At 53.1% G+C, this 24,177-nt stretch overlaps 2 protein-coding genes across 4 annotated transcripts; one reads left to right on the top strand and one right to left on the bottom strand.

Moving 5' to 3' along the window:
- Positions 1–2,359: 2,359 nt before the first annotated feature.
- On the bottom strand, positions 2,360–8,366 carry PPM1N (protein phosphatase, Mg2+/Mn2+ dependent 1N (putative)). Of its 2 annotated transcripts, XM_003940247.4 has the most exons (5): positions 6,769–8,366; positions 6,122–6,239; positions 5,632–5,737; positions 5,483–5,543; positions 3,537–3,629 (listed from the first exon to the last, which is right to left on the bottom strand). In XM_003940247.4, the coding sequence occupies exons 1-5, from the start codon at positions 7,702–7,704 to the stop codon at positions 3,621–3,623; spliced, it is 1,230 nt and encodes a 409-aa protein (XP_003940296.2). In that variant the 5' UTR covers positions 7,705–8,366; the 3' UTR covers positions 3,537–3,620. The 2 variants fall into 2 exon arrangements, with proteins under 2 accessions (XP_039322428.1, XP_003940296.2); XM_039466494.2 differs by lacking the exon at positions 5,632–5,737 and having other exon boundaries at positions 2,360–3,629.
- A 695-nt stretch (positions 8,367–9,061) lies between these two features.
- RTN2 (reticulon 2) lies at positions 9,062–23,868 on the top strand. Of its 2 annotated transcripts, XM_003940246.4 has the most exons (10): positions 9,062–9,321; positions 10,975–11,019; positions 11,109–11,591; positions 11,697–11,948; positions 19,208–19,415; positions 19,787–19,925; positions 20,069–20,138; positions 20,260–20,306; positions 23,046–23,104; positions 23,369–23,868. In XM_003940246.4, the coding sequence occupies exons 1-10, from the start codon at positions 9,288–9,290 to the stop codon at positions 23,448–23,450; spliced, it is 1,419 nt and encodes a 472-aa protein (XP_003940295.1). In that variant the 5' UTR covers positions 9,062–9,287; the 3' UTR covers positions 23,451–23,868. The 2 variants fall into 2 exon arrangements, with proteins under 2 accessions (XP_003940295.1, XP_039322429.1); XM_039466495.2 differs by lacking the exons at positions 9,062–9,321; positions 10,975–11,019; positions 11,109–11,591; positions 11,697–11,948 and adding an exon at positions 13,386–13,533.
- The last annotated feature ends 309 nt before the right edge of the window (positions 23,869–24,177 follow it).

Consider the following 24,177-nt stretch of genomic DNA (forward strand, 5'->3'; position numbering starts at 1 on the left):
TAACTGCTTTCTCCTCTCTGGGTCTCAGATTTCCCATCTGTGAAATAGGAGGGGTGGCATTTCTGGGTGCCACCTACAATACAGCAACAGTCAGCAAATATGGTTTTTGGTTTGTTTGCTTGAGACAGGATCTCTCTTTCTTGCTTGGGCGGAACAAACTGGCATAACCAGGGCTCATGCAGTCCTCCAACCTCAGCCCACTGAGTAGATGGGACCATAGGTACACACCACTATGCCCCGTTAATTATTGTAGTGGCAGGGTTTCACTATGTTACCCAGGCTGGTCTCAGATTCCTGGGCTAAAGTGATCCGTCTGGCTTGGCTTCCCAAAGTGCTGGGATTGGAGGTGTGAGTCACCGTGCCCAGCCAAGAAACTTTTTCTGTAAAAGTCTAAACAGAAAATCTTTTAGATATGCTAGACAATAGGGTCTGGTTTACACGCGCTTGTTTTTGTTTTGTTTTGTTTTTCTTAGAATCCTTTAAAAATGTAAAAACACTTCTTAGCTTAAGTGCTGTACAAAACAGGTAGCCAAGAGTCCTGCGTTAGAGAACTCTTACATACGTGTACATAAGGATCTTTATGGCAGCAGTAATGTGAGAGCAAGAAATTGGAGGCCGGGCGCAGTGGCTCAAGCCTGTAATCCCAGCACTTTGGGAGGCCAAGGCGGGTGGATCACGAGGTCAAGAGATCGAGACCATCCTGGTCAACATGGTGAAACCCCGTCTCTACTAAAAATACAAAAAATTAGCTGGGCATGGTGGCACGTGCCTGTAATCCCAGCTACTCGGGAGGCTGAGGCAGGAGAATTGCCTGAACCCAGGAGGCGGAGGTTGCGGTGAGCCGAGATGGCGCCATTGCACTCCAGCCTGGGTAACAAGAGCAAAACTCAGTCTCAAAAAAAAAAAAAAAAAAAAAAAGAAATTGGAAATAGCTTGAATGTCTATCAAGACAGGGGAGGCCAAGCACAGTGGCTCATGCCTGTAATCCCAGCACTTTGGGAGGCCAAGGAGGGTGGATCACTTGAGGTCAGGAGTTCGAGACCAGCCTGGCTTGAACATGGTGAGGCCCTGTTTCTACTAAAAAAAAATTAAAAATTGGCCAGGCGCAGTGGCTCATGCCTGTAATCCCAGCAGTTTGGGAAGCTGGGGCAGACAGATCACTTGAGGTCAGGAGTTCGAGTCCAGCCTGGCCAATATGGCAAAACCCCATCTTTACTAAAAACATAAAAAGTTAACCAGGAATGGTGGTGGGTGCCTGTAATCTCACCTACTCGGGAGGCTGAGGCAGGAGAATCACTTGAACTCGGGGGACAGAAGTTGCAGTGAGCTGAGATCGTGTCACTTCACTCCAGCCTGGGCAAAAGAGCAAAACTCCATCTCAAAAACAAAAAACCAGGCATGGTGGCGCACACCTGTAATCTCAGCTACAAAGGGGGCTGAGGTGGGAGGATCACTTGAACCCAGGAGGCAGAGGTTGCAGTGAGTCGAGATTGGGATATTGCACTCCAGCCTGGGTGACACGGCAAGACTCTGTCTCAAATAAATAAATAAATAAATAAATAAAATAAAAGATGAAGATGGGGATAGTGAAACGCTTTGGACATCCTTTTCTGAAGCACCGAGTGAGCAGCAACTATAGAGAAGGAAACGTGGTCTGGGCGAGGTGTGTCGAGCCTGTAATCCCAGTGCTTTGGTTTTTTGAGAAGCCAAGGCAGGAGGATCACTTGAGGTCAGGAGTTTGAGACCAGCCTGGACAACATAGGGAGATGCCCATCTCTTTAAAAAAAAAAAAAAAAATTGACTGGGTGTGGTATCGTCCATCTGTGGCCCCAGGGGAGGATGAGGTAGGAGGACTTCTTGAGCCCAGGAGTTTGAGGCTGCAGTGAACTGTGATTGTGACATTGTACTCCAGTTTGGGATGGAGACCTAGGCCTTGTCTCTTAAAAAACGGGCGGCACTGGCCAGGCGCAGTGGCTCACACCTGTAATCCCAGCGCTTTGGGAGGCTGAGGCAGGCGGATCACCCGAGGTTGGGAGTTGGAGACCACCCTGATCAACACGGAGAAACCCCATCTCTACTACAAATACAAAATTAGCCCAGTATTGTGGTGGATGCCTGTAATCCCAGTTACTCGGGAGGCTGAGGCAGGAGAATCACTTGAACCCAGGAGGTGGAGGTTGTAGTGAGCCAAGAGTGTGCCATTGCACTCCAGCCTGGGCAACAAGAGTGAAACTCTGTCTCAAAGAAAAAAAAAAAAAAAAAAGGCCAAATTGTATCTTGCTTCTAAACCTTCACGCTGGCTATTCCCTCTGCCTTAGAACACTCGTCGGAGTATTTGCAGAGCTGACTCTTCTCTGTCAGGTCTCTGGTCCGTTGTCCCCTCCTCGGAGACCTTCCCTGATCCCCCTGTTTCAAAAGCCATCTCCCCCACCATGGAAAACTGAGTGGCTGAAGTGTGAGGGGGATGGAGAAAGACTTCATTGTAGGCCGTCTTGCACTCTTTGCATTTCAAACCAAGTGAATTTAGTACCCATTCAAAACTATGTGAATTAAACAAATGAAAAATTAAAAAAAAAAAAAAAACCAAAAAACTCAAAGTAGGTTCCCTAGTCATTTTCTCACCACATCCCCCTGTTTTAGTTTCTTCATGACACTCATCAGTCTCCAAGATGACTTTATTTTATTTTGTTATTACTAATTACAGATTGGGTCTTGCTGTGTTGCCCAGCCTGGTCTCAAACTCTTGGGCTCAAGTGATCCTCCCACTTCACCCTCCCCAAGGGCTAAGATTACAGGTGTGAGCCACTGTGCCTGGCAAGACGACTTTCTTTCTTTCTTTTTCTTTCTTTCTTTCTTTCTTTATTAAAGATGGGGTTTCACCATGATGGCCAGGTTGGTCTTGAACTCCTGACCTCAGGTGATCCACCCACCTCAGCCTCCCAAAGTGCTAGGATTACAGGCGTGAACCACCGCGCCCGGCGACGACTTTATTTATTGATTCCCTTGTTTGCTGTGTCTCTTGACCAGGTCAGCCCCAGTGGGGCAAGGATCCTGGTGGGTCAGCCTGATTCATGGCTGTGAGGCTGAGGCCTGGCATACAGCAGGTGCCCAACAACGTATTTGCTAACAGACTAGGCAAATCACGTTTGTTTGTTTACAAGAAAATGTATTTGGAATCACTTATGTAAATACAATTTAATAATCAAAACTCTACTTCCCGTCAAAAACAGATGAATAATAAGAAGGAAAGAGGTTTTTGGACTAGGTGGTCTCTCAGAATCTGTTCAGCTCCGAATATTTCAAAAACATTTGGTTGGGGGGGGGGTTGTTGCTTTTTTTGGGGGGGGGGGCTTTTTTTTAGTGTGGGTGATGGCGGAATTTCCCCTCTCGTATGACTTATCTGTGAGAGGGAAGTACGAGAAGGAGAAATAAGCATGTTGGGTTCCTACACTGGCCTTCCTTCCTTCCGCTGGTACATGTGGCTGGGGAAGGGGTCCGTTTTCTTCTCCAGTTCTGTTGAGGCCCCAGTGGAGCAAAGGATCCCTAAAGGACAACAGCTGTCAGGCCTCCATGTCCAAGGCAGAGCCCAAATCCATGGCGGTGGGCTTCCCAGCCCCATCCTACTCCTTCTGTAACACAAAATGTAGGAGAAGGTAATTGGAAATCCTGTCTTCCCTTTCCTTTGAGGGACCACCATACCCATCTCACAATCCATTACAGTTTGAGTGGAGTGGACCCCAACCCCCAGCCTGGCCAATCAGAGACACAGTGACTGATTAGGCATGTGACCTGGTGTGGCCAATGAGAACCAGCTCCGAAGGACCACTCCTGCAACTCCCGGGAAATTGGCAAACTCTCTCCACTGGGGAGGTTAGGTTGCTGGAGTGTGAGCCTGGAGCTGCAAGTCTCAGCTACCTCAAGAGAAGACCCTGAAAGAGGATAAATCCAACTCGAAGAAAGTAAGAGTCCATGCATGATGACACTACCTGTCAACTGGATGCAGCCATGCCTTAAGGCTTTGAGTACTTCAATTACATGGCCCAGTAAATTCTCTGTTTTGCTTTCCCAGCTTGAACTGGGCTTCTGTGGCCATTGTTCACAAAGAAAACTGACAAATACCTCCTTCAGCTACTGAGAAATGATCAGCAATCCTCCCTCATCCACATGATAATAATCAAACTTCCTTCTCTGCCATGCAAAGGCCTTGGGGCCCAGCCAGGCCTGGTGTCTTACGCCTGTAATCCCAGCACTTTGGGAGGCCGAGGCTGATGAATCACCTGAGGTCAGGAGTTTGAGACCAGCCTGGGCAACATGGTGAAACCTAGTCTCTTCTAAAAATACAAAATTAGCCAGGCGTGGTGGCACGTGCCTGTAATTCCAGCTACTTGGGGGGCTGAGGCAAGAGAATTGCATGAACCTGGGAGGCGGAGGTTGCAGATTGTGCCATTGGACTCCATCCTGGGCAACAAGAGCAAAACTCCGTCTCAAAAAAAAAAAAAGCCTTAGGGCTCTAAACCCAGCTTCCTCACATTTCTTCCTTGATCCCACTCCATGCCCTTTTCCACCACCACCTCTTTGGATATCTCCAGAATCTCCTTAGCTATCTGGGCCCCATTACAGCTTCTCTCGTCTAAGACCTGGACCATACTCATATATGTCCTGATGGTATCTGCTGTGCATCCAGGCCTTAGAATTAGTCATTAGCATTCCCTGAATGCTTTCACCTTATTCTTTGATGTAGGAGGCACTTAGGATGATGGGGCAATGTGGGCATTGCAGGGCCCACATTTCTTGGAGGGGAATCACAGTATCTTCTCTGCATCTGTGTCTCCCTCATCATGCCTTGCACAATGCTTCAGGGCCAGGAGTTGGAATGTATTAATATAGCAAGCTGGCTGGGTTGCCATGGAATCTCAGCACTTTGTGAGGCCAAGGCAGGAGGATCCCTTGAGCCCAGGAGTTTGAGACCAACCTGGGCAACATTGCAAGACCCTGTCTCAAAAAAAAGAGAGAAAAAGAGAAAAGAACCCAGGCGCGGTGGCTCATGCCTGTAATTCCAGCACTTTGGGAGGCCGAGGCAGGCGGATCACAAAGTCAGGAGTTCAAGACCAACCTGACCAACATGGTGAAACCCTGTCCCTACTAAAAATACAAATATCAGCTGGGCGTGGTGGCGTGCACCTGTAATCCCAGCTACTCAGGAAGCTAAGGCAGGAAAATCACTTGAACCTAGGAGGTGGAGGTTGCAGTGAGCTGAGATTGTGCCACTGCACTCCAGCCTGGACGACAGAGCAAGGCTTCGTTTAAAAAAAAAGAGAGAGAGAAAAGGATGAAAAGGAAGGAAGGAAAGAAAGAAAAGGAAAACGAAGAAGAAAATACATCAGGCAAATCTCTTATCCTCACTGGCTTCAATATCCCTGTCACTAAGAGGGGTAGGGGGGCTCCTCTCCTAAGAGAAACATCGGAGAACAAAGATTCTTACCTGTCTGCACTCTTCTGAGACCTGGCAGAACTTTGAATAAGCTTCAGCGATGACAGTGGCCCTGGAGAGCATAGGAAGGCCCTCAGGAGGGGACCCTCCTCCTCCCACCCCACCTCCATTCCACCCCACCCTTCCTCCCCCCAACTTACTTGCAGTCCAGCCCCCCCCCAGGAGGTAAATCTGGGATGTCCTCTAAGGCCAGAGTCCTGAAAACTGTGTTCAGGCTGGGGAGCTCCTGAGCAGAGGCACACAGTTCTGAGAAAGAGTTAAGAGTTAGGCTGGGCACAGTGGTGCACACCTGTTTTCCAGCACTTTGGGAGACCGAGGCGGGTGGATCATTTGAGGCCAGGAGTTCGAGACCCAGCCTGGACAACATAGTGAAACCCCATCTCTACTCAAAATACAAAAATTTAGCTGGGTGTGCTAGTGCATGCCTGCAATCCCAGCTACTTGGAGGCTGAGGCCGGAGAATTGCTTGAACCTGGGAAGACGGAGATTGCAATGAGCCGAGATTGTGCCACTGCACTACAGCCTGGGTGACAGAGCAAGATTCTATCTCAAAAAAAAAAAAAAAAAAAGTTATGGAAGAGCCCTCGAGGGCCAACCACCCCTCCAGCTGGGCCCGCGGAGCCTGCTCACCAGCGATTCTACGGCCCAGGGCTGCGTCCAGTGCTAGCTCTCTCCTGATCGCCTCCTCAGAAGGCCCAGGAGCCCCCGTGAAGCAGACCAGGATGCAGGTCATGTTGTCCAGGCTGCCCTGAAGCCGGTGGAGAAAATGGAGACCGATGGAGGAGAGCCGAAGGCAGAGCTTCCCAGCAATCCCCAGGTTCAAGTCCCCCACTTCAATCAGGTTATGCCCATTTGTCTCGTCTCACCCACCTGCCAGTCCTCTCCTACTGGGACCTAACCATGTCCTATTCTAGGCCCTCCTTATTGAGAGAACAGTGCCCTTTCCCTACAGCTCTGCCCGCTCTGATGTTTACCTGCTCTTCCACCTTCCAGTACTAATCATATTTCAGGCCCCGCTCCTACGACCTAGAACCCCTCCATTCCAAAAGCCCACGCCCTTTCCACTAACTCTCGGCTGGTGCCTCAAAGCGTACTTCGGGCTCCGCCCCCTGTATTTTGACCCTGCCCACTTCAGGCCACGCCCTTCGCGTGAGACCCACCCCCTCCTTCTCTAGCTTTACTCTTGCCTCTCCATCAAAGCCCTCCTCCCCCAAATCCCGAGGCTCCCTCCCTCTGAAGCACCAAGGCTCAAAGATACCACGCCCCACCCCCAGGACCTTGCAAAGACACGTGTCCAACAGCTGCGCGCAGAGAAGCTCTGGGGCCAGGCCCAGGCGGAGACGCGAAGCCACCATTCCCGCCAGGGCAGCACCAGACATAGTGTCCCAGACGCCATCAGAGGCCAGGAGCATGAACTCGTCCTCCGCCTGGCGTACCAGTGCGGCCACCTCGGGCTCCGCAGAAACGAGTTGTAGCTCGGGGGGCCTCCCCGGAGCCTGCTTGTAGGCAAAGTCGCCCAACGCTCGCGACACCGCCAAAGAGCCTTCGACGCGCCGGCGGCGGATGGTGCCGCCCGCGGCGTGGATGCGCTCGCGTTCCCGAGGTCGAAGGGGCCGGTGGTCCTCGGTGCTGAAGGCCACGGCGCCGGCGCGGCTCAGCACGGCGCGGGAGTCACCGCAGTGCGCCAGGTACAGGAACCGCGGGGAGACCAGCAATGCCACGGCCGTGGAGCCTCCCGTTTCCACGCGGGGCCAGAGGGAGCGCAGGCGCTCGTCAGCGCTCAAGAAGGCTCGGCGCAGCGCCTCGCGCACGCCCTCGGGCTCGTCAGGCTCCGGGCCCAGCTCCTCGAGCACATGGCCTGGCAAGTGGCGTGCACCGAAGCGAGCAGCTCGAGCCCCACCGTGGCCGTCGAGGACGGCAAAGAAGGCCCAGCCTGGTGGCAGACCAGGTAACGAAAGCCAAGTGCAGTGAGCGTCCTCCATGCGCGCGCGCCAGCCCTGCGCTGCGCTCGCCCCAAAGCGCAGGCCCCACAACCCCGCGGCACCCCCGTGCGGCCGCTGGGCGCGCCGCGGCGCTGTCAGAAGAGACCGAGGCCCATCGGAGGCCCTGCGCCCCGCCTCCTCCTCCTCTTCCTCCTCCGCCTCCTTCTCCCTCACTTTTTTCTTGCAAGCGGTCCAGAGGAAACTCTGCAGCTCACGGGCCAGGGCCGCCATCCTTCAGTCCTGGGATCAGGAGGGCTCCACACTGTACACTTGCCCGCCCCCCTCCATTAATCCCCTCCGCTGTGAGATTTTAAACCACCTAAATCTCCTTCCTGTCCTTTGACCTGCACTTTAGGCGGGTTACCAGAAGGCATTTCACTTCTGGGTCTCCTCTCTCCTGCACCTGCAACTAGAAAGCGGGGTTTGGGATCTGGATTAGGAAAAAAAAAAAAAAAAAAAAGGTCATACTGTATCAGTAGCAAACTATTACGTAGCACTCATCATGTGTCACACAGTTATACATCATCATCTCCCCAGTTTACAGATGGAAGAAGAAACAGAGTCACGGAAGTAACCGGTGTTCCAGGGAAATTAACTCTAGAATCTGTGTTCTCAACACAACATGCAGTCCGAGCCCCTCCCACCTCAGTGGTACAGTCCTCAGCCTCAAAACCTGTAAATACTATACTTGGCCGGGCGCGTGGTTCATGCCTGTAACCCCATCACTTAGGGAGGCCGAGGCAGGCGGATCGCTTAAGCTGAGGAGTTTGAGACTAGCCTGGGAAACATAGCGAGACCCCGTCTCTACAAAAATTAAAATTTAGCCGGGCGTGGTGGAATGCGCCTGTGATACCAACCACTCGGATGGTTTAGGTGGGAGGATCACCTGAGCCCGGGAGATCGAGGTCGTGATCGCACCATTGCACTCCATCCAGCCTAGGCGACAGAGCGAGACCCTGTCTCAAAAAGCTATATATATTTGTTTTTTCTTTACTTTTTTTAGTTCGACCCCTCCTCTCTGGGGCTTTGGTTATTTTCTCTTCTGGGCCCCACCCATCCAGGATTCAAGCACACAGCTCCAGACCCGTCTAATTTTCGCAGACCTGGCATGGCCTGGAGTTCCGACCCCACCTAGTCATATTTGAATAATTCCCAGTTGCTTTAGCCCCGCCCATGTTTGAGCTCCTACACGTGCTTCAAAAGTTTCTGAATCGTTTCTTTCGGCTCCCTTTCTCGCTCCCTCTGCAAATCTAGGCTCCTACCCTACCTCCGAGTATTAGAATCTTTCCACCCCCTCCTCAATGGCACCCTTAGCTCCGCCCCAACCCACTCAGGGATCCACTCTCCCATCCTCTCTGCCAAGGCTCCTTTACCATCCTCTCCCAGGTCCCTCGTCCGACTCCAGGCCTCCGCCCCTCTTTCCCTAAAGGCTGCGCCCTCCGCGGTCTAGGCCCCGCCCTTCAGGCCTCTTTTCACTCCTTCCTGATCCCGTAGCCCACCATCGTGGCTCCGCCCCTTTAGTAAGTAGGCCACGCCCCTCCGCGGGCTCCTCGGCGTTTGCCCGCCCTCTGGCCACGCCCCCAGCCGCGCGCTGCAGTGCCTTCCCCACCGCGGCCCCGCCCGCCCCCGCCGAGCCGAGCACAGGGCGGCGGCGGCGGCGGCGGCGGCGGCGGCGGCTGGAGCGGCCCGGCAGGAGGAGGCGGCGAGGATGGCAACGGCGTCGTGGGCGCGGCGGAGATGAGCGCCTGCGACCCCGGGCCCAGGGCGGCGCAGCCGGAGTGGGCTGGGGTCCCGATGCAGGCCCGAGGGGGGCCATGGGGCAGGTCCTGCCGGTCTTCGCCCACTGCAGTGAGTAGAGGGAGGCTCGGGCCTGGTGTGGGCCCCAGAGGTCTAGGTGGGGTACTCCCTGGTGTCCCCTCGGCGCTTGCCTGCGGGAGAGCCGGGACTGGGGGGAGGAGGCAAAGGAGACAAAGGAAGCTCTCCCCTCCCCCCGCCCCCCCGCTCTGGCGGTGACGGGGGCAGCCTGACCAGGAGGACCTGGACGAAACAGAGCGGAAGTGGGGGGCGCTGAGAAGGCGGGCGGGGGGCGCGCTGCGCTCTGGGACTTACCGCCCGGCCCCGCCCGGGAACGAGGACGTGCGCGGGGAGCTGTCCCTTGGCTCTGGTGCTGGCCGCAGCTGGCGGGGAGGGATTGAACGGAGGGTAAAGCCAGGATGGAAAAGCGGGGTCTGACTCCCCATCGCTCGTCTTCTCATCCCACCCTCGTTTTCGGCCCAAGAGGCAGCCCCGACCTCGCCCAAACTGTCCAACCGCCTGTCCCGGGAAAAGAGCCATCGGTGGGTTGGGGGCAAGGACTGATGGGTCCTTAGCAGGGTTTACCACTGGTTGATGGTAATCCTGGGGAGACTGGCACCACTCCAGGCCTCCCATTCCCCAGCTGAGGAAACGAGGTGAGGGCACAGGGCGTCAGGTTTCAATTTCCAAACCGCATTGAGCATCATCTATGTGCAAAGCGCTGAACTAGCTCTAAGGGGCTGGATTCCCAGCTGAAAACGCCTGGCCTGATCCTCACAATCTCTGAGCTCACAGCTCTAACAGTTCATGTCTACCGTTCTCTGTCCCACACATGGGGGTTCTGACAGCTGGGGATTTCAACACCCTTAGATCTAGCCCTTCCATGTCTTGGGTGTCCAGATGCCAAAATTCTAAGAATTGGTGATTTCAGCATTTTCGAGTAACATGCTCAGATCTTGTCCTTACTTCGGCTTACAAAGGGAGGACCATCTCATCTGTCTCCACCCCTCTTACCTCTCTGCCCTCACCTCCCACCCCTCTCCTCCTCATTCACTCCTCTCCAATCACATCTTCACACCTCTCTGTTCCTCAAAGATGCCAAGCATGATGCCTGATTCAGGGCCTTTGCATTGGCTTCCTTCTCTACCTGGAAGACTTCCCTGAACATCTGCAGGGCTTCCTGACTTCCTTCAGATCTCTGCTCAAACGTTGTCTTATCAGAGAAGCCTTCCTGACCACCCTATGAGAAACAGCACCGCTTCACTTTCTTCACTTTATCTCCCCCTACCTTTCTTTACTTTGCACCGTAGGCTCATCTGCACCTGACATCATATATTCACTTGTTTATTGTCTGTCTCTCCCAAAGAGTGTCAGCTCTAGGAGGGCAGGGATTTTGTCTGTTTTGTTCACAGCTGTTTCTCCAGGACCTAGAACAGTGCCTGGCACATAGTGGTGCTCAATAAATGGTTGTTGAACGAATGAGTGAATTGAAACCTCCTAAGATTTCTACTTTGAAGACTAAGATTCTCGGATTTGGACTTCTGAGACTCTGAGCTTCATCAGGCAGTGATGCTAGGTTTTACAGTCTGTGTGCAGAATGTTCTAAAAGTCCCGTGATTCAAATATTCTAAGATTCCAGGACTGGCACACTTCTGTGATTCGGACAGTCTAAGCTTCTAAGAGTCTTCGATTCTTTCCCTCTCGCAGAAGAAGCTCCGTCTACAGCCTCATCAACCCCTGATTCCACAGAAGGTAAGTGGGGGAGACCATGTGAAGGGATTCAGGGGTGGGCAGCTCAGGGGCCTGCTGAGAGAAACAAGGTTCTCTCTCACCTGCTGCAGGAGGGAACGACGACTCCGATTTTCGGGAGCTGCACACAGCCCGGGAATTCTCAGAGGACGACGAGGAGGAGACGACGTCGCAGGACTGGGGCACCCCCCGGGAGCTGACCTTCTCCTACATCGCCTTCGATGGCGTAGTGGGTTCTGGAGGTCGCAGGGATTCAACTGCCCGCCGCCCCCGTCCCCAGGGCCGCTCAGTCTCGGAACCACGAGACCAGCACCCTCAGCCCAGCCTGGGCGACAGCTTGGAGAGCATCCCCAGCCTGAGCCAATCCCCGGAGCCTGGACGTCGGGGTGACCCTGACACCGCCCCTCCATCCGAGCGCCCTCTGGAAGACCTGAGGCTTCGGTTGGACCAGCTGGGCTGGGTGGCAGCCCGGGGAGTGGGATCCGGGGAGGACTCTTCCACCAGCAGCTCTACCCCGCTGGAAGACGAAGAACCCGAAGAACCTGACGGATTGGAGGCGGGAAAAGCTGGGGAAGGTGAGATGTCCAAGGTGCTGGGACTGAAGTCAAGAGGGGTGGGTGGTTTCTTCTCAGGGCACCTCCAAGAAGAAAGCTCACAACCTTGTCTTTCTACCGTGCCAGAACGGGACCTACGACTCCGACTTGCTCAGCCGTCACCGCCCGAGGTCTTGAATCCCCAGCTCAGTCCAGGCTCTGGGACACCCCAGGCAGGAACTCCATCCCCATCCCGATCGCGAGATTCGAACTCTGGGCCTGAAGAGCCGTTGCTGGAAGAGGAAGAAAAGCAGCGGGGACCACTAGAACGAGAGCCAGTGGGACAGTGTCTCGATTGCACGGACCAATCAGAATTCACGGTAGAGCCACGCCTTCTAGGTAAGCAACATGTAGGAAGATGCTGCATTGGACCACAGGAGGCAAAGGGTTAGAGGGTTTTGAATTAAAGGGACAAATCTCGCAAGGAACAGCAGATAGTGGAGAAGGGAGGAGGTATTGCTATTGGCTAGATGTGATAAACTCTGCCCTTTTAAAAAATTTCCCCGGTCAGGCAAGTTGGCTCACTCCTGTAATCCCAGCATTTTAGGAGCCCGAGGCAAGCGGATCACTTGAGATCAGGAGTTTGGGATCAGCCTGGCCAACATGGTGAAATCCCGTCTCTATTCGGGAGGCTGAGGCAGGAGAATCGCTTGAACCAGGAAGGTGGAGGTTGCAGTGAGCCAAGATCATGCCACTGCACTCCAGCCTGAGTGACAGAGTGAGACACCTTTTCAAAAAATAAAAATAAAATAATTCTCCCTCTTCTGGAGTGCTCCTCCTAGTGGCTGATTTTGGACAGGCCCAATCCCTGAAGAAATACAGTTCTCTCCTTATTTAGATGTGACTGTAAAATATTTATAACTAAACTGTGTGCTTTAAAAAAACTCTTCTTTTTGGCCGGGCACAGTGGCTAATGCCTGTAATCCTAATACTTTGGGAAGCCGAGGCGGGAGGATCCCCTGAAGCCAGGAATGTAAGACCAGCCTGGGCAACACAGGGAGGCTCCACCTCTATTTGAAAAAAGAAAACAGCCGGGCGCGGTGGCTCATGCCTGTGATCCCAGCACTTTGGGAGGCTGAGGCGGGTGGATCACCTGAGATCAGGAGTTCGAGACCAGCCTGACCAACATGGAGAAACCCTGTCTCCACTAAAAATACAAAATTAGGCCGGGCGCGGTGGCTCAAGCCTGTAATCCCAGCACTTTGGGAGGCCGAGGCGGGTGGATCACGAGGTCAAGAGATTGAGACCATCCTGGTCAACATGGTGAAACCAAGTCTCTACTAAAAATACTAAAAATTAGCTGGGCATGGTGGCGCGTGCCTGTAATCCCAGCCACTCAGGAGGCTGAGGCAGGAGAATTGCCTGAACCCAGGAGGCGGAGGTTGCGGTGAGCCGAGATGGCGCCATTGCACTCCAGCCTGGGTAACAAGAACGAAACTCCGTCTCAAAAAAAAAAAAAAAAAATTAGCCCGGTGTGGTGGCGCATGTCTGTAATCCCAGCTACTCGGGAGGCTGAGGCAGGAGAATCGCATGAACCCAGGAGGCAGAGGTTGCGGTGAGCCGAGATCATGCCACTGCACTCCAGCCTGGGTAACAAGAGTAAAACTCCATCTCAAAAACAAACAGAAACCCTCTTTCTTCTGACCACATCTATTAGCCAGTTGTAAAATGACCCAGCCTTACTTTAAAATATGCTCCGCCTCCAGGAACAGCTAGGGAGTGGGTAAAGATACCATTGCTTTTGGCTGTTTACAAGACGGTTCCATTTTTGGAATTGTCCCCACCTCTATGGACAGCCATTGGCTGAGTCCAAAGGGGCCCCGCCTCCCTTCTCCTGTCCTCCGGGTTCTACTGAAGTGGGCAAAATCCCTGAGAAGCAGCGGAGTCCCCAGCCTCTCACTTGGAGCCGAGATGGGGAGTAAAGGTGGGCTTGCGGGACGGGCTGGACGGGGGCTGAGGTCGGTGGAACGCGGTCCAGACTCACCCTTAGCTCCCGCACATCTGGGACATGTTTATTGCTGGTCTGATTCCCCAGTGCTGCAGGCTGGGGCTAGGGGGCCGAGGGGCAGTCTAGGGAGGACCTGGAGGAAGCCTGGGGTCCCTTCTCCTCCGAGCCAGCACTTTGGGGCCCAGGAGCAGGGAGGTCCCCCTCCCCCAGCCTCGAGCCCAGGCAGTGCTGTCACTCAGCGGCCAGACGGGCCGGAACAGCTGCGGGGAGGCCCCCTCCCCCCAGCGTGCCTAAACTTAGCCCCCGCCTCAGGCGACCTGGCCCCTCCCCCGCTCATTTGCGCCGGCCACTAGGAGCCTGCCTGGGGGTCCCCTGCATTGGGAGGAAGGGGGGCTGCCCTATTTAGAGGTAAATGAAAGTAGATGCATTGGAAGGATATGGAAGTGAGGGATGAGCTTCTAACAGGGACTGGTCGGAGGGGTCAGCCGGATCCGAGGGAGGGTGGGAGGATAGAGGGGATCTGCAAAGGAATAGAAAGGTACCGAGCTCCTGCTTTTCAGGGCTCAACTGAAAGCAGACTACTAAAGTTCCTTTTTATTTTATTTATTTATTTATTTATTTTTTGAGACGGAGTTTCGCTCTTGTTACCCAGGCTGGAGTGCAATGGCGCGATCTCGGCTCACCGCAACCTCCGTCTCCTGGGTTCAGGCAATTCTCCTGCCTCAGCCTCCTGACTAGCTGGGATTACAGGCACGCGCCACCATGCCCAGCTAATTTTTTTGTATTTTTAGTAGAGACGGGGTTTCGCCATGTTGACCAGGATGGTCTTGATCTCTCGACCTCGTGATCCACCCGCCTCGGCCTCCCAAAGTGCTGGGATTACAGGCTTGAGCCACCGCGCCCGGCAAGTTCCTTTTTATTTTTAAGCGACGAAGCCTCCCTCTGTCGTCTAAGCCGTAGTGCCGTGGCGGGATCATAGCTCATTGCAACCTGGAACTTCTGGGCTCAAGTGACTCTCCCGCCTCAGCCTCCCAAGTAATTGGGACTACTTGGTGCAGGCCACCACGCTCTGCTAATTTTCTTATTTTATTTTATTTTTTTAGAGACGAAGTCTCATGCCCAGGCTGGTCTGGAACGCCTGGCCTCCGGTCATCCTCCCACTTCGGCCTCCCAAAGTGTTGGGATTACAGGTGTGAGCCTGTAATGGGATGAGATGAAAGTTGGGGTACAAAGATCACTGGTCAGGGCTCAGGCTGGGTTTAGGAGATGTGTTTAAGGGTCTCAGAAAGGGGTTAGAAATTTGAGTTAGGGCCTGGAAAGGAGTATGGTGTTTTTAATACATTGAAGACTTAGAAACACGTGTTGCTAAGGGTATCGAGGGGATATCACTTTACACCTGAAAGACTGGCAAACGTTAAAAAGAATAACCCATTCCAGGGCAGGGTGCTGGGAAAATACCTTTTTAAATTTTCTTTTAAGACAGTGTTTTGGCCGGGCGCGGTGGCTCAAGCCTGTAATCCCAGCACTTTGGGAGGCCGAGGCGGGTGGATCACAAGGTTGAGAGATCGAGACCAACCTGGTCAACATGGTGAAACCCCGTCTCTACTAAAAATACAAAAAATTAGCTGGGCATGGTGGTGCGTGCCTGTAATCCCAGCTACTCAGGAGGCTGAGGCAGGAGAATTGCCTGAACCCAGGAGGCAGAGGTTGCGGTGAGCCGAGATGGCGCCATTGCACTCCAGCCTGGGTGACAAGAGCAAAACTCCGTCTCAAAAAAAAAAAAAAAAAAAAAAAAAGACAGTGTTTTGCTCTTGTTGCCCAGGCTGGAGTACAATGGCACAATCTCGGCTCACCGCAGCCTCTGCCTCCTGGGTTCAAGACATTCAGCTGCCTCAGCCTCCCAAATAGCTGGAATTACAGACATGTGCCACCACACCCAGCTCATTTTTGTATTTTTAGTAGAGACAGGGTTTCTGCATGTTGGTCGGGCTGGTCTCGAACTCCTGACCTCAGGTGACTGGCCGCCCTCAGCCTCCGAGATGCTGGAATTACAGGCCTGAGCCAACATGGCCGGTTTTTTTTTGTTGTTGTTTTTGTTTTTTTAAGAGGGAGTCTTGCTCTGTTGCCCAGGCTGGAGTGCAGTGGCGCAATCTTGTCTCACTGCAACCTCCGCCTCCCAGGATCAAGGAATTCTCCTGCCTTAGTCTGCTGAGTAGCTGGAACTATAGGCACCTGCCACCATGCTTGGCTTTTTTTTTTTTTTTTTTGTATTTTAGTAGAGATGGGGTTTCACCATATTGGCCAGGCTGGTCTTGAACTCCTGACCTTGTGATCTGCCCGCCTCGGCCTCCCAAAATGCTGGGATCATAGGTGGGAGCCACTGTGCCTGGCCGGAAAAAGATCTTTCTCTTGCTTCTTGTGGAAATAAGAACTGTTATGATCTCACTAGTTAGCAGTGTTTCTTTTTTTTTTTTTTTTTTTTGAGACGGAGTTTCGCTCTTGTTACCCAGGCTGGAGTGCAATGGCGCGATCTCGGCTCACTGCAACCTCCGCCTCCTGGGCTCAGGCAATTCTCCTGCCTCAGCCTCCTGAGTAGCTGGGATTACAGGCACGCGCCACCACGCCCAGCTAGTTTTTTTGTATTTTTAGTAGAGACGGGGTTTCACCATGTTGACCAGGATGGTCTCGATCTTTCGACCTCGTGATCCACCCGCCTCGGCCTCCCAAAGTGCTGGGATTACAGGCTTGAGCCACCGCGCTCGGCCAGCAGTGTTTCAAAACATACGACATTTAAAAATACATCTGAGCAGACACGGTGGCTCATGCCTGTCATCCCAACACTTCGGGAGGCTGAGGCAAAGGATCCCTCGAAGCCAGGAATTCAACCTGAGCAACATAGGGAGATGCTCTCTCTACAGAATATTTTAAAATTAGTCTGTCCAGGCATGGTGGCTAATGCCTGTAATCCCAGCTACTTGGGAGGCTGAGGCATGAGAATCTCTTGAACTGGGAAGGCAGAGGTTGCAGTGAGCTGAGATTGTACCACTGCACTCCAGTCTGGGTGACAGAGGAAGACTGTCCCCTCCTCAAAAAAAAAATTAGCCAGATATCGTGGTACCACCTGTAGTCCCAGCTGCTAGGAGGCTGAGGTGGGAGGACTGTCTGAGTCTGGGAGGTGGAGGCTGCAGTGAGCCATGATCATGCCACTGCACTCCAGCCAGGGTGACAGAGTGAGACCCTGTCTCTAAAACTAAAAAAATATGGCCGGGAGCAGTGGTTTATGCCTGTAATCCCAGCACTTTGGGAGGCCAAGGTGGGCAGATCACAAGCTCAGGAGATAGAGACCATACCGGCTAACACAGTGAAATCCCATGTCTACTAAAAATACAAAAAATTAGCCAGGCGTGGTGGCACCTGCCTGTAATCCCAGCTACTCTGGAATCTGAGGCAGGAGAATTGCTTGAACCTAGGAGGTGGAAGTTGCGGTGAGCTGAGATCACACCATTGCACTCCAGTCTGGGTAACAAGAGCGAAACTCTGTCTCATAAATAAATAAATAAAATACAAGGCTGGGGGCAGTGGCTCACGCCTGTAATCCTAGCACTTAGGGAGGCCCAGGTGGGCAGGTAACCAGATCTGGAGATCAAGACCATCCTAGCTAACACAGTGAAACCTTGTCTCTACTAAAAATACAAAAAATTAGCCAGGTGTGGTAGCAGGCACCTGTAGTCCCAGCTACTCGGAAGGTTGAGACCGGAAAATCGCTTGAACGTGGGCCGAGATTGCACCACTGCACTCCAGCCTGGGTGACAGAGCAAGATTCTGTCTCAAAAAAAAAAAAAAAAAAAGAATGAATTAAGGCCAGGCCTGGTGGCGCATGTCTGTAATCCCTGCACTTTTGGAGGCTAAGGCAGGTGGGTGGATTGCTTGAGGCCAGGTGTTTGAAACCAACTTGGCAAACATGGCAAAACCCCATCTCTACTAAAAATTAAAAAATTAGCTAGGTGCAGTGGCATGCTCCTCAGGAGGCTGAGGTGGGAGGATAGCTTGGACCCAGGAGGCCGAGGTTGCAGTGAACCAAGATCACACCATGGCCCCTCAGCCTGGGCAACAGAGTGAGACTCTCTCTAAAAAAAAAAATAGGAATGAATGAATGAAGAGGTAATTGGGGATGGTGGCTCACACTGGTAATCCCAGTGCTTTGGGAGCCCAAAGGTGGACAATGGCTTGAATGCAGGAGTTCAAGCCTGCAGTGAATTACGATCACGCCACTGCATCCAGCCTGGGCAACAGAGCGAGACCCCATCTTTGTTAAAAAAAAGGGGGAGAGGGAGCTATTTCAGTTGATTAGGAGGAAAAGTAAAGTGAAGTATGCATGATGCAGAAAAGTGTGTGTACAATTCCATTTTTCATTCTTTTTTTTGAGACAAAGTCTCACTCTGTCGCCTAGGCTGGAGTGCAGTGGCATGATCTAGGCTCACTGCAACCTCCACTTCCCAGGTTCAAGCGATTCTTCTGCCTCAGCCTCTCGAGTAGCTGGGAATACAGGCGCGCGCCACCATGCCTGGCTCCTTTTTGTATTTTTAGCAGACACGGGGTTTCACCATGTTGGCCAGGCTAGTCTTGAACTCCTGACCTCAGGTGATCTGCCTGCCTCGGCCTCCCACAGTGCTGGGATTACAGGTCTGAGCCAGCACCTACCAGCATTATTCTGTTTTTCGTAAGAAATGACCAAGATGTTATCAGTTTGTATTTCTGTGTCCACACATAACTCTATGGTGAGGAGTAAGGTTAGGGGACTTGCCAGACGGTTAACTTGGGTTTTCTAGGGAAAGAAAAAGGGAGGTAAGCATGGAAAAAGAGAGGCCACTAAAAATTTGAAAATCAGACTGGGTGCTGTGCCTCACGGCTATAATCCCAGCACTTTGGAAGGCTGATACAGGAGGATAACTTGAGGCCAGGAGTCTGAGACCAGCCTGGGCAACCCAGAGAGACCCTCACCTCTAAAGACAAAACAAAAACAAAAATTAGCTGAGCGTGGTGGCGCACACCTGTAGTCCCAGCTGTTGAGGAGGCTGAGGTGGGAGGATCACTTGAGTCCAGGAGGTCAAGGCTGCAGTGAGCTATGATTGCACCACTGCACTCCAACCTGGGTGACAGAGTGAGACCCTGTATCTCAAAAAAAAAAAAAAAAAAGAAAGAAAGAAAAAGAAAAAGAAAAAGCTAGGCACAGTGGCTCACGTCTGTAATCCCAGCACTTTGGGAGGCTGAGGCAGGTGGATCACAAGGTCAGGAGTTCAAGACCAGCCTGGTCAAGATGGTGAAACCCCATCTCTACTAAAAAAAAAAAACACACACACACAAAATGAGCCGGGCATGGTGGCAGGCACCTGTAATCCCAGCTACTAGGGAGGCTGGGGCAGGAGAATCACTTGAACCCGGGGGTGGAGGTTGCAGTGAGCCGAGATCACGCCACTGCACTCCAGCCTGGGTGACAGAGTGAGACTCCATGTCGGAAAAAAAAAAAAGAAATCAGGTTATGCTCAAACAGGTGTGTTGAGAAGTCATTTTCAGCTGTAGGACAGGGAAAAAGACGTGAAGAGACCAGCTAGGTCAGGTCCAAGCCCTGATGCCCCCGGCCCCTCCACAGTGGCGGACCTGCTGTACTGGAAGGACACAAGGACATCAGGCGTGGTCTTCACAGGCCTCATGGTCTCCCTCCTCTGCCTCCTGCACTTCAGCATCGTGTCTGTGGCCGCGCACGTGGCTCTGCTGCTGCTCTGTGGCACCATCTCTCTCAGGCTTTACCGCAAAGTGCTGCAGGCCGTGCACCGGGGGGATGGAGCCAACCCTTTCCAGTGAGAACCCCTGGCCCCTGCCCTGAGCCCCTGACCCCAGGACCCCCGACCCTAGAGCATGACCCATGACCTCGGATCAGGCACTGCCTCCCACCCGGACCCTGACCCATCTTGATTGTTCTTCATCCCAGTCCTCGAACCTGCCCTCCAATCCTAATCTGATCCGAACCTGGGGCCCTTCATCCTGCATCCCTGACCCTGACCCTGACCCTGACCTCAGCCCTCCGCATGTGATTCGTTTGAGTTGCCCCTCAGTCCTAACTCTGTTCTCCCCACCCCAACTCCTTGCCCTTGTGTCAGCCACCCCTGCACCAATCTGAGCCGGTCACCCACTGAGTCACCCCACACTCCACACTCCTTTGTCCCCGCAGGGCCTACCTGGATGTGGACCTAACCCTGACTCGGGAGCAGACGGAACGCTTGTCCCGGCAGATCACCTCCCGCGTGGTCTCGGCGGCCACGCAGCTGCGGCATTTCTTCCTGGTAGAAGACCTCGTGGATTCCCTCAAGGTGGCCTGGAGCTCCCAATCCCTCCTGGGTTCCCCCGCATTCACCTCTGCCCTGCTAGGGGGTGGGAGGGCGATGGCTGGGTAAATTCACAGCCTGGGAGGGAGTGCTCGGTGGGCGCTGCTGACCCTGACCTTCACCCCCAGCTGGCCCTCCTCTTCTACATCTTGACCTTCGTGGGTGCCATCTTCAATGGTCTGACTCTTCTCATTCTGGGTGAGCTGGGAAGGCCATGAGGGGCAAGGTGGGGAGTTGGAGTCTGGCGGGGGATGGGGCTCCTGATGGAACTGTTCATCTCTCGGGAGCACCCTGATGCCCCCCATCTCTGTGCCCACAGGAGTGATCGGTCTATTCACCGTCCCCCTGCTGTACCGGCAGCACCAGGTGAGTGTGGCACCCTCAGCCGTCAGCACCCCAGCTAAACATGGAGGTTCTGACTGTCTCCTTCCAGAACCAGGGTCTCACTGACAGATGTGCACACAGGTATCCTGACTTTGGCACCTTCCGATACAACGAGAGCCTAACTAACATGTCTCATCAGCATCAGCCAGGACAGGCTTATTATTATTATTTTTTTTTTTTGAGACAGGGTCTTGCTCTGTTGTCCAGGCTGGAGTGCAGTGGCACAATCTCGGCCCACTGCAACCTTCACATCCCGGGTTCAAGCGATTCTCCTGCCTCAGCCTCCCGAGTAGCTGTGACTACAGGCATGTGCCACTATGCCCAGCTAATTTTTGTATTTTGTTTTTAGTAGAGATGGGGTTTCACCATGTTGGTCAGGATGGTCTTTATCTCCTGACCTCCTGATCCACCCGCCTTGGATTCCCAAAGTGCTGGGATTACCGGCGTGAGCCACTGCGCCCGGCCTTTTTTTATTTTTATTTTGAGACAAAGTCTTTGTTACCCAGGCTGGAGTGCAGTGCCAGGATCTCACCTCACTACAGCCTCCACCTCCTGGGCTCAAAAGAGTCTCCTGCCTCAACCTCCGAGTAGCTAGGATTACAGGCCAATGGCCACCATGCCCAGCTCATTTTTGTATTTTTAGCAGAGATGGGGTTTCACTACGTTGGCCAGGCTGGGCTCAAACTCCTGACCTCAAGTGATCCACCCGCCTCGGCCTCCTAAAGTGCTGGGATTAAAGGCATGAGCCACCGAGCCCGGGCTTCACTCTTTTTTTTTTTTTTTTTTTTTTGAGATGGAGTCTCGCTCTGTCGCTCAGGCTGGAGTGCAATGGCGAGATCTCAGCTTACTGCAACCTCTGCCTCTTGGGTTCAAGCGATTCTCCTGCCTTAGCTTCCCAAGTAGCTGGGATTACAGGCACATGCCACCACACCCGGCTAATTTTTTGTATTTTTCGTAGAGACAGGGTTTCACCGTGCTGGCCAGGCTGGTCTTGAACTCCCGAGCTCAGGCGATCTGCCTGCCTTTGGCCTCCCAAGGTGCTGGGATTAGGCCGTCACTCTTGATTTTAATTGACATGTCAGCTAAATGCCACTGCATTCCAGCATGGGTGACAGAGCAAGACTGTCTCAAAAAAAACCCCCCAAAAACAAAAAGTAATAATAATAAAATAAACTCAAGACTGCGATGGTTGTTGCCCAAAACACTGACGTAAGCAGGACCATCCTATCCAGAGACAGGTGGACGGACTGACAGCCCCTTCTCCAGCACAGCTGGGAGCCAGATGATAATGTGTCCTGGTCCTAACTCCATCCCTCACAGGCTGGAATCACCAAGACTCACAATTAAACTGTATTTAAATCAGGCCAGCCACAGTGGCTCACAACTGTAATCCCAGCACTTTGGGTGATTGAGACAGGAGGGTTGCTTGAAGCCGGGAGTTCAAGACCAGACTGGGCAACATAGTGAGACCCCTATGTCTACAAAAAGGTTAAAAACTAGCCAGGCATGGTGGTACACACTTATAGTCCCAGCTACTCTGGCGGCTGAGGCAAGAAGATGACTTAAACCCTAGAAAGTGGAGGCTGCAGTCAGCTATGATCACGCCACTGCACTCCAGGCTGGGCAACAGAGCAAGACCCTATCTTTTTTTTTTTTTTTTTTGAGAGGGAATCTCACTCTGTTGTTCAGGCTGCAGTGCAGTGGTGTGATCTTGGCTCACTGCAACCTCCGCCTCCTGGGTTCAAGTACTCTCCTGCCTCAACTGCCAGAGTAGCTTGGACAATAGGCACGTGCCACCATGCCCAGATGATTTTTGTATTTTTTAGTAGAGACAGTGTTTCACCATGTTGGCCAGGCTGGTCTTGATCTCCTGACCTCATGATCCACCTGCCTGGTCGGCCTCTCAAAGTGCTGGGATTACAACCATGAGCCCCCAAGGCCAGCCTGCAAGGACCTATCTAAAAAAGAAAAAAAAAAAAAGGCTGAGTATCTTATGCCTGTAATCCTAGGACTTTGGGAGGCGGAGGCAGGTGGATCACTTGAGGTCAGGAGATCGAGACCAGCCTGGCCAACATGGTAAAACTTTTTTTTTCTGAGACAGAATCTCGCTATGTCGCTCAGGCTGGAGTGCAGTGGTGCAATCTTGTCTGTAATTAGCCTGGCATGTTGGCGCACACCTGTAATCCCAGCTATTCGGGAGGCTGAGACAGGAGAATTGCTTGAACCCGGGAAGCTGAGGTTGCAGTGAACCAAGATAGTGCCAGGCTGGGCGACAGAGCAAGACCCTGGACTCCAGGCTGGGCGACAGAGCAAGACACTGTCTTCAAAGAAATAAAAAAAAATAAAATAAATAAAAAATATACAAATCAATCCCACTCAGAGACTTGCCAGCCAATAGCAATTCGGCCTGTTCTTACCCTACCGCGCAATACACACACATGCAAACTCACTCAAAGATTAAGCACCGTGCCCAGGACACAGCCTCACTGCCAGATGCTTGTGCGTTCCACCTGACATCACTCTCCACACAGCCCAGCTGACTGACCCTACAACTGGCATCTCTGGCATCTAGTGTATTCCATGAAGTTTAGAGCCAAGGGTGGCGTGGTGGGCCACCCCTCACAACTCCTGATTTGGAGGTTGGGGAGGAAGCAGTCTCCTATGTGAGCTAGAGAAGAACCCCCTCCAATCCCTTCTTTCACTATATTTTGGTCTCTCCAGGCTCAGATTGACCAGTATGTGGGCTTGGTGACCAATCAGTTGAGCCACATCAAAGCTAAGTAAGAGCATGGGACGGAGGTGGATGGGAGGGGACGGTGGGGAGCTTGGGAGCCCTTCCTTTCTACTCTCGCTGTCCGCAAATCTTCTGGAGTAATGACCCCTTGAGAAGGCTGAGGAGGCAATTCCAATGCAAGCCACTAGGTGGCGAGCAGGAGCGGGCTTCGGACTTTCTGGCAGTTTCCCACCCAGCTTTCCCCGTAGTCCCCAGGTGCCCTTCCCACTTCTCTTGCCCCACCTCGTGATCCCACCTGTTTCTCCTTCAGGATCCGAGCTAAAATCCCAGGGACCGGAGCCCTGGCCTCTACAGCAGCCGCAGTCTCCGGATCCAAAGCCAAAGCCGAATGAGAACGGTGTCTCTGCCCGCGGGACGCCCGCCCCCACCCACAGCAGCCCTCTGCCCCCCCACCCCATCTCCGTCCGTTCCCACCCACTCCCCTCCTCGACCCGAGCCTTTTCCCGGTGGGTGTCAGGATCACTTCCACTAGGGAATCTGCGCTAATTGCCTGAGCGGCCAGGACTACATTTCCCAAGAGGCTCTTCTCCAGGAGTCCGGGAAAGACGAGGCACCTTGGCTGCGGGGCCTGCTGGGACTTGTAGTTGCCTAGACAGGGCACCGCCCTGCATTTCCGTGACCCGCCGCTGGAGGCGCCGTGAGGCGTTGGTGTCTCCTGGACGCCAGTAGCCCCAAGTCGGGGCTTTGCATGGGGCCCAGGGGAGGCCTGAGCTTGGATTTACACTGTAATAAAGACTCCTGTGGAAAACCCGAGGCCTCCTGTGCTTCCAGAGCCCTCCAGCTTTCACCTTGCTGCACTGAAATGCACTTAAATGACACTGCAGGAGAACCTTCCCTGTCTCTGGGGAGGAAGTTCCCTCTGCCATCTATGTAAGTCACGAAATGATTGTGGGGAGGCTGGGTGCAGTGGCTCATGCCTGTAATCCCACCACTTTGGGAGGCCAAGGAGGGCCGATCACTTGAGGCCAGAAGTTTGAGACTAGTCTGGCCAACATGGTGAAACCCCATCTCTGCTAAAAACAGAAAAAGTAGCTGGTGTGGTGGTGCACACCTGTAGCT

Source organism: Saimiri boliviensis, chromosome 14 (assembly GCF_048565385.1).
Source record: "Saimiri boliviensis isolate mSaiBol1 chromosome 14, mSaiBol1.pri, whole genome shotgun sequence".
Classification (NCBI taxonomy): Eukaryota; Metazoa; Chordata; class Mammalia; order Primates; family Cebidae; genus Saimiri; species Saimiri boliviensis.

Coding starts and splice junctions, on each gene's coding strand:
- PPM1N (XM_039466494.2), bottom strand. CDS start 7,704: ATGGCGGCCCTGGCCCGTGAGCTGCAGAGTTTCCTCTGGACCGCTTGC. Junction 6,240..6,768: donor TGGACACGTGTCTTTGCAAG/GTCCTGGGGGTG, acceptor CACCGGCTTCAG/GGCAGCCTGGACAACATGAC. Junction 3,630..5,482: donor TCTCAGAAGAGTGCAGACAG/GTAAGAATCTTT, acceptor TTTGTGTTACAG/AAGGAGTAGGATGGGGCTGG.
- RTN2 (XM_003940246.4), top strand. CDS start 9,288: ATGGGGCAGGTCCTGCCGGTCTTCGCCCACTGCA. Junction 19,416..19,786: donor GATGGAGCCAACCCTTTCCA/GTGAGAACCCCT, acceptor TTGTCCCCGCAG/GGCCTACCTGGATGTGGACC. Junction 19,926..20,068: donor ACCTCGTGGATTCCCTCAAG/GTGGCCTGGAGC, acceptor CTTCACCCCCAG/CTGGCCCTCCTCTTCTACAT.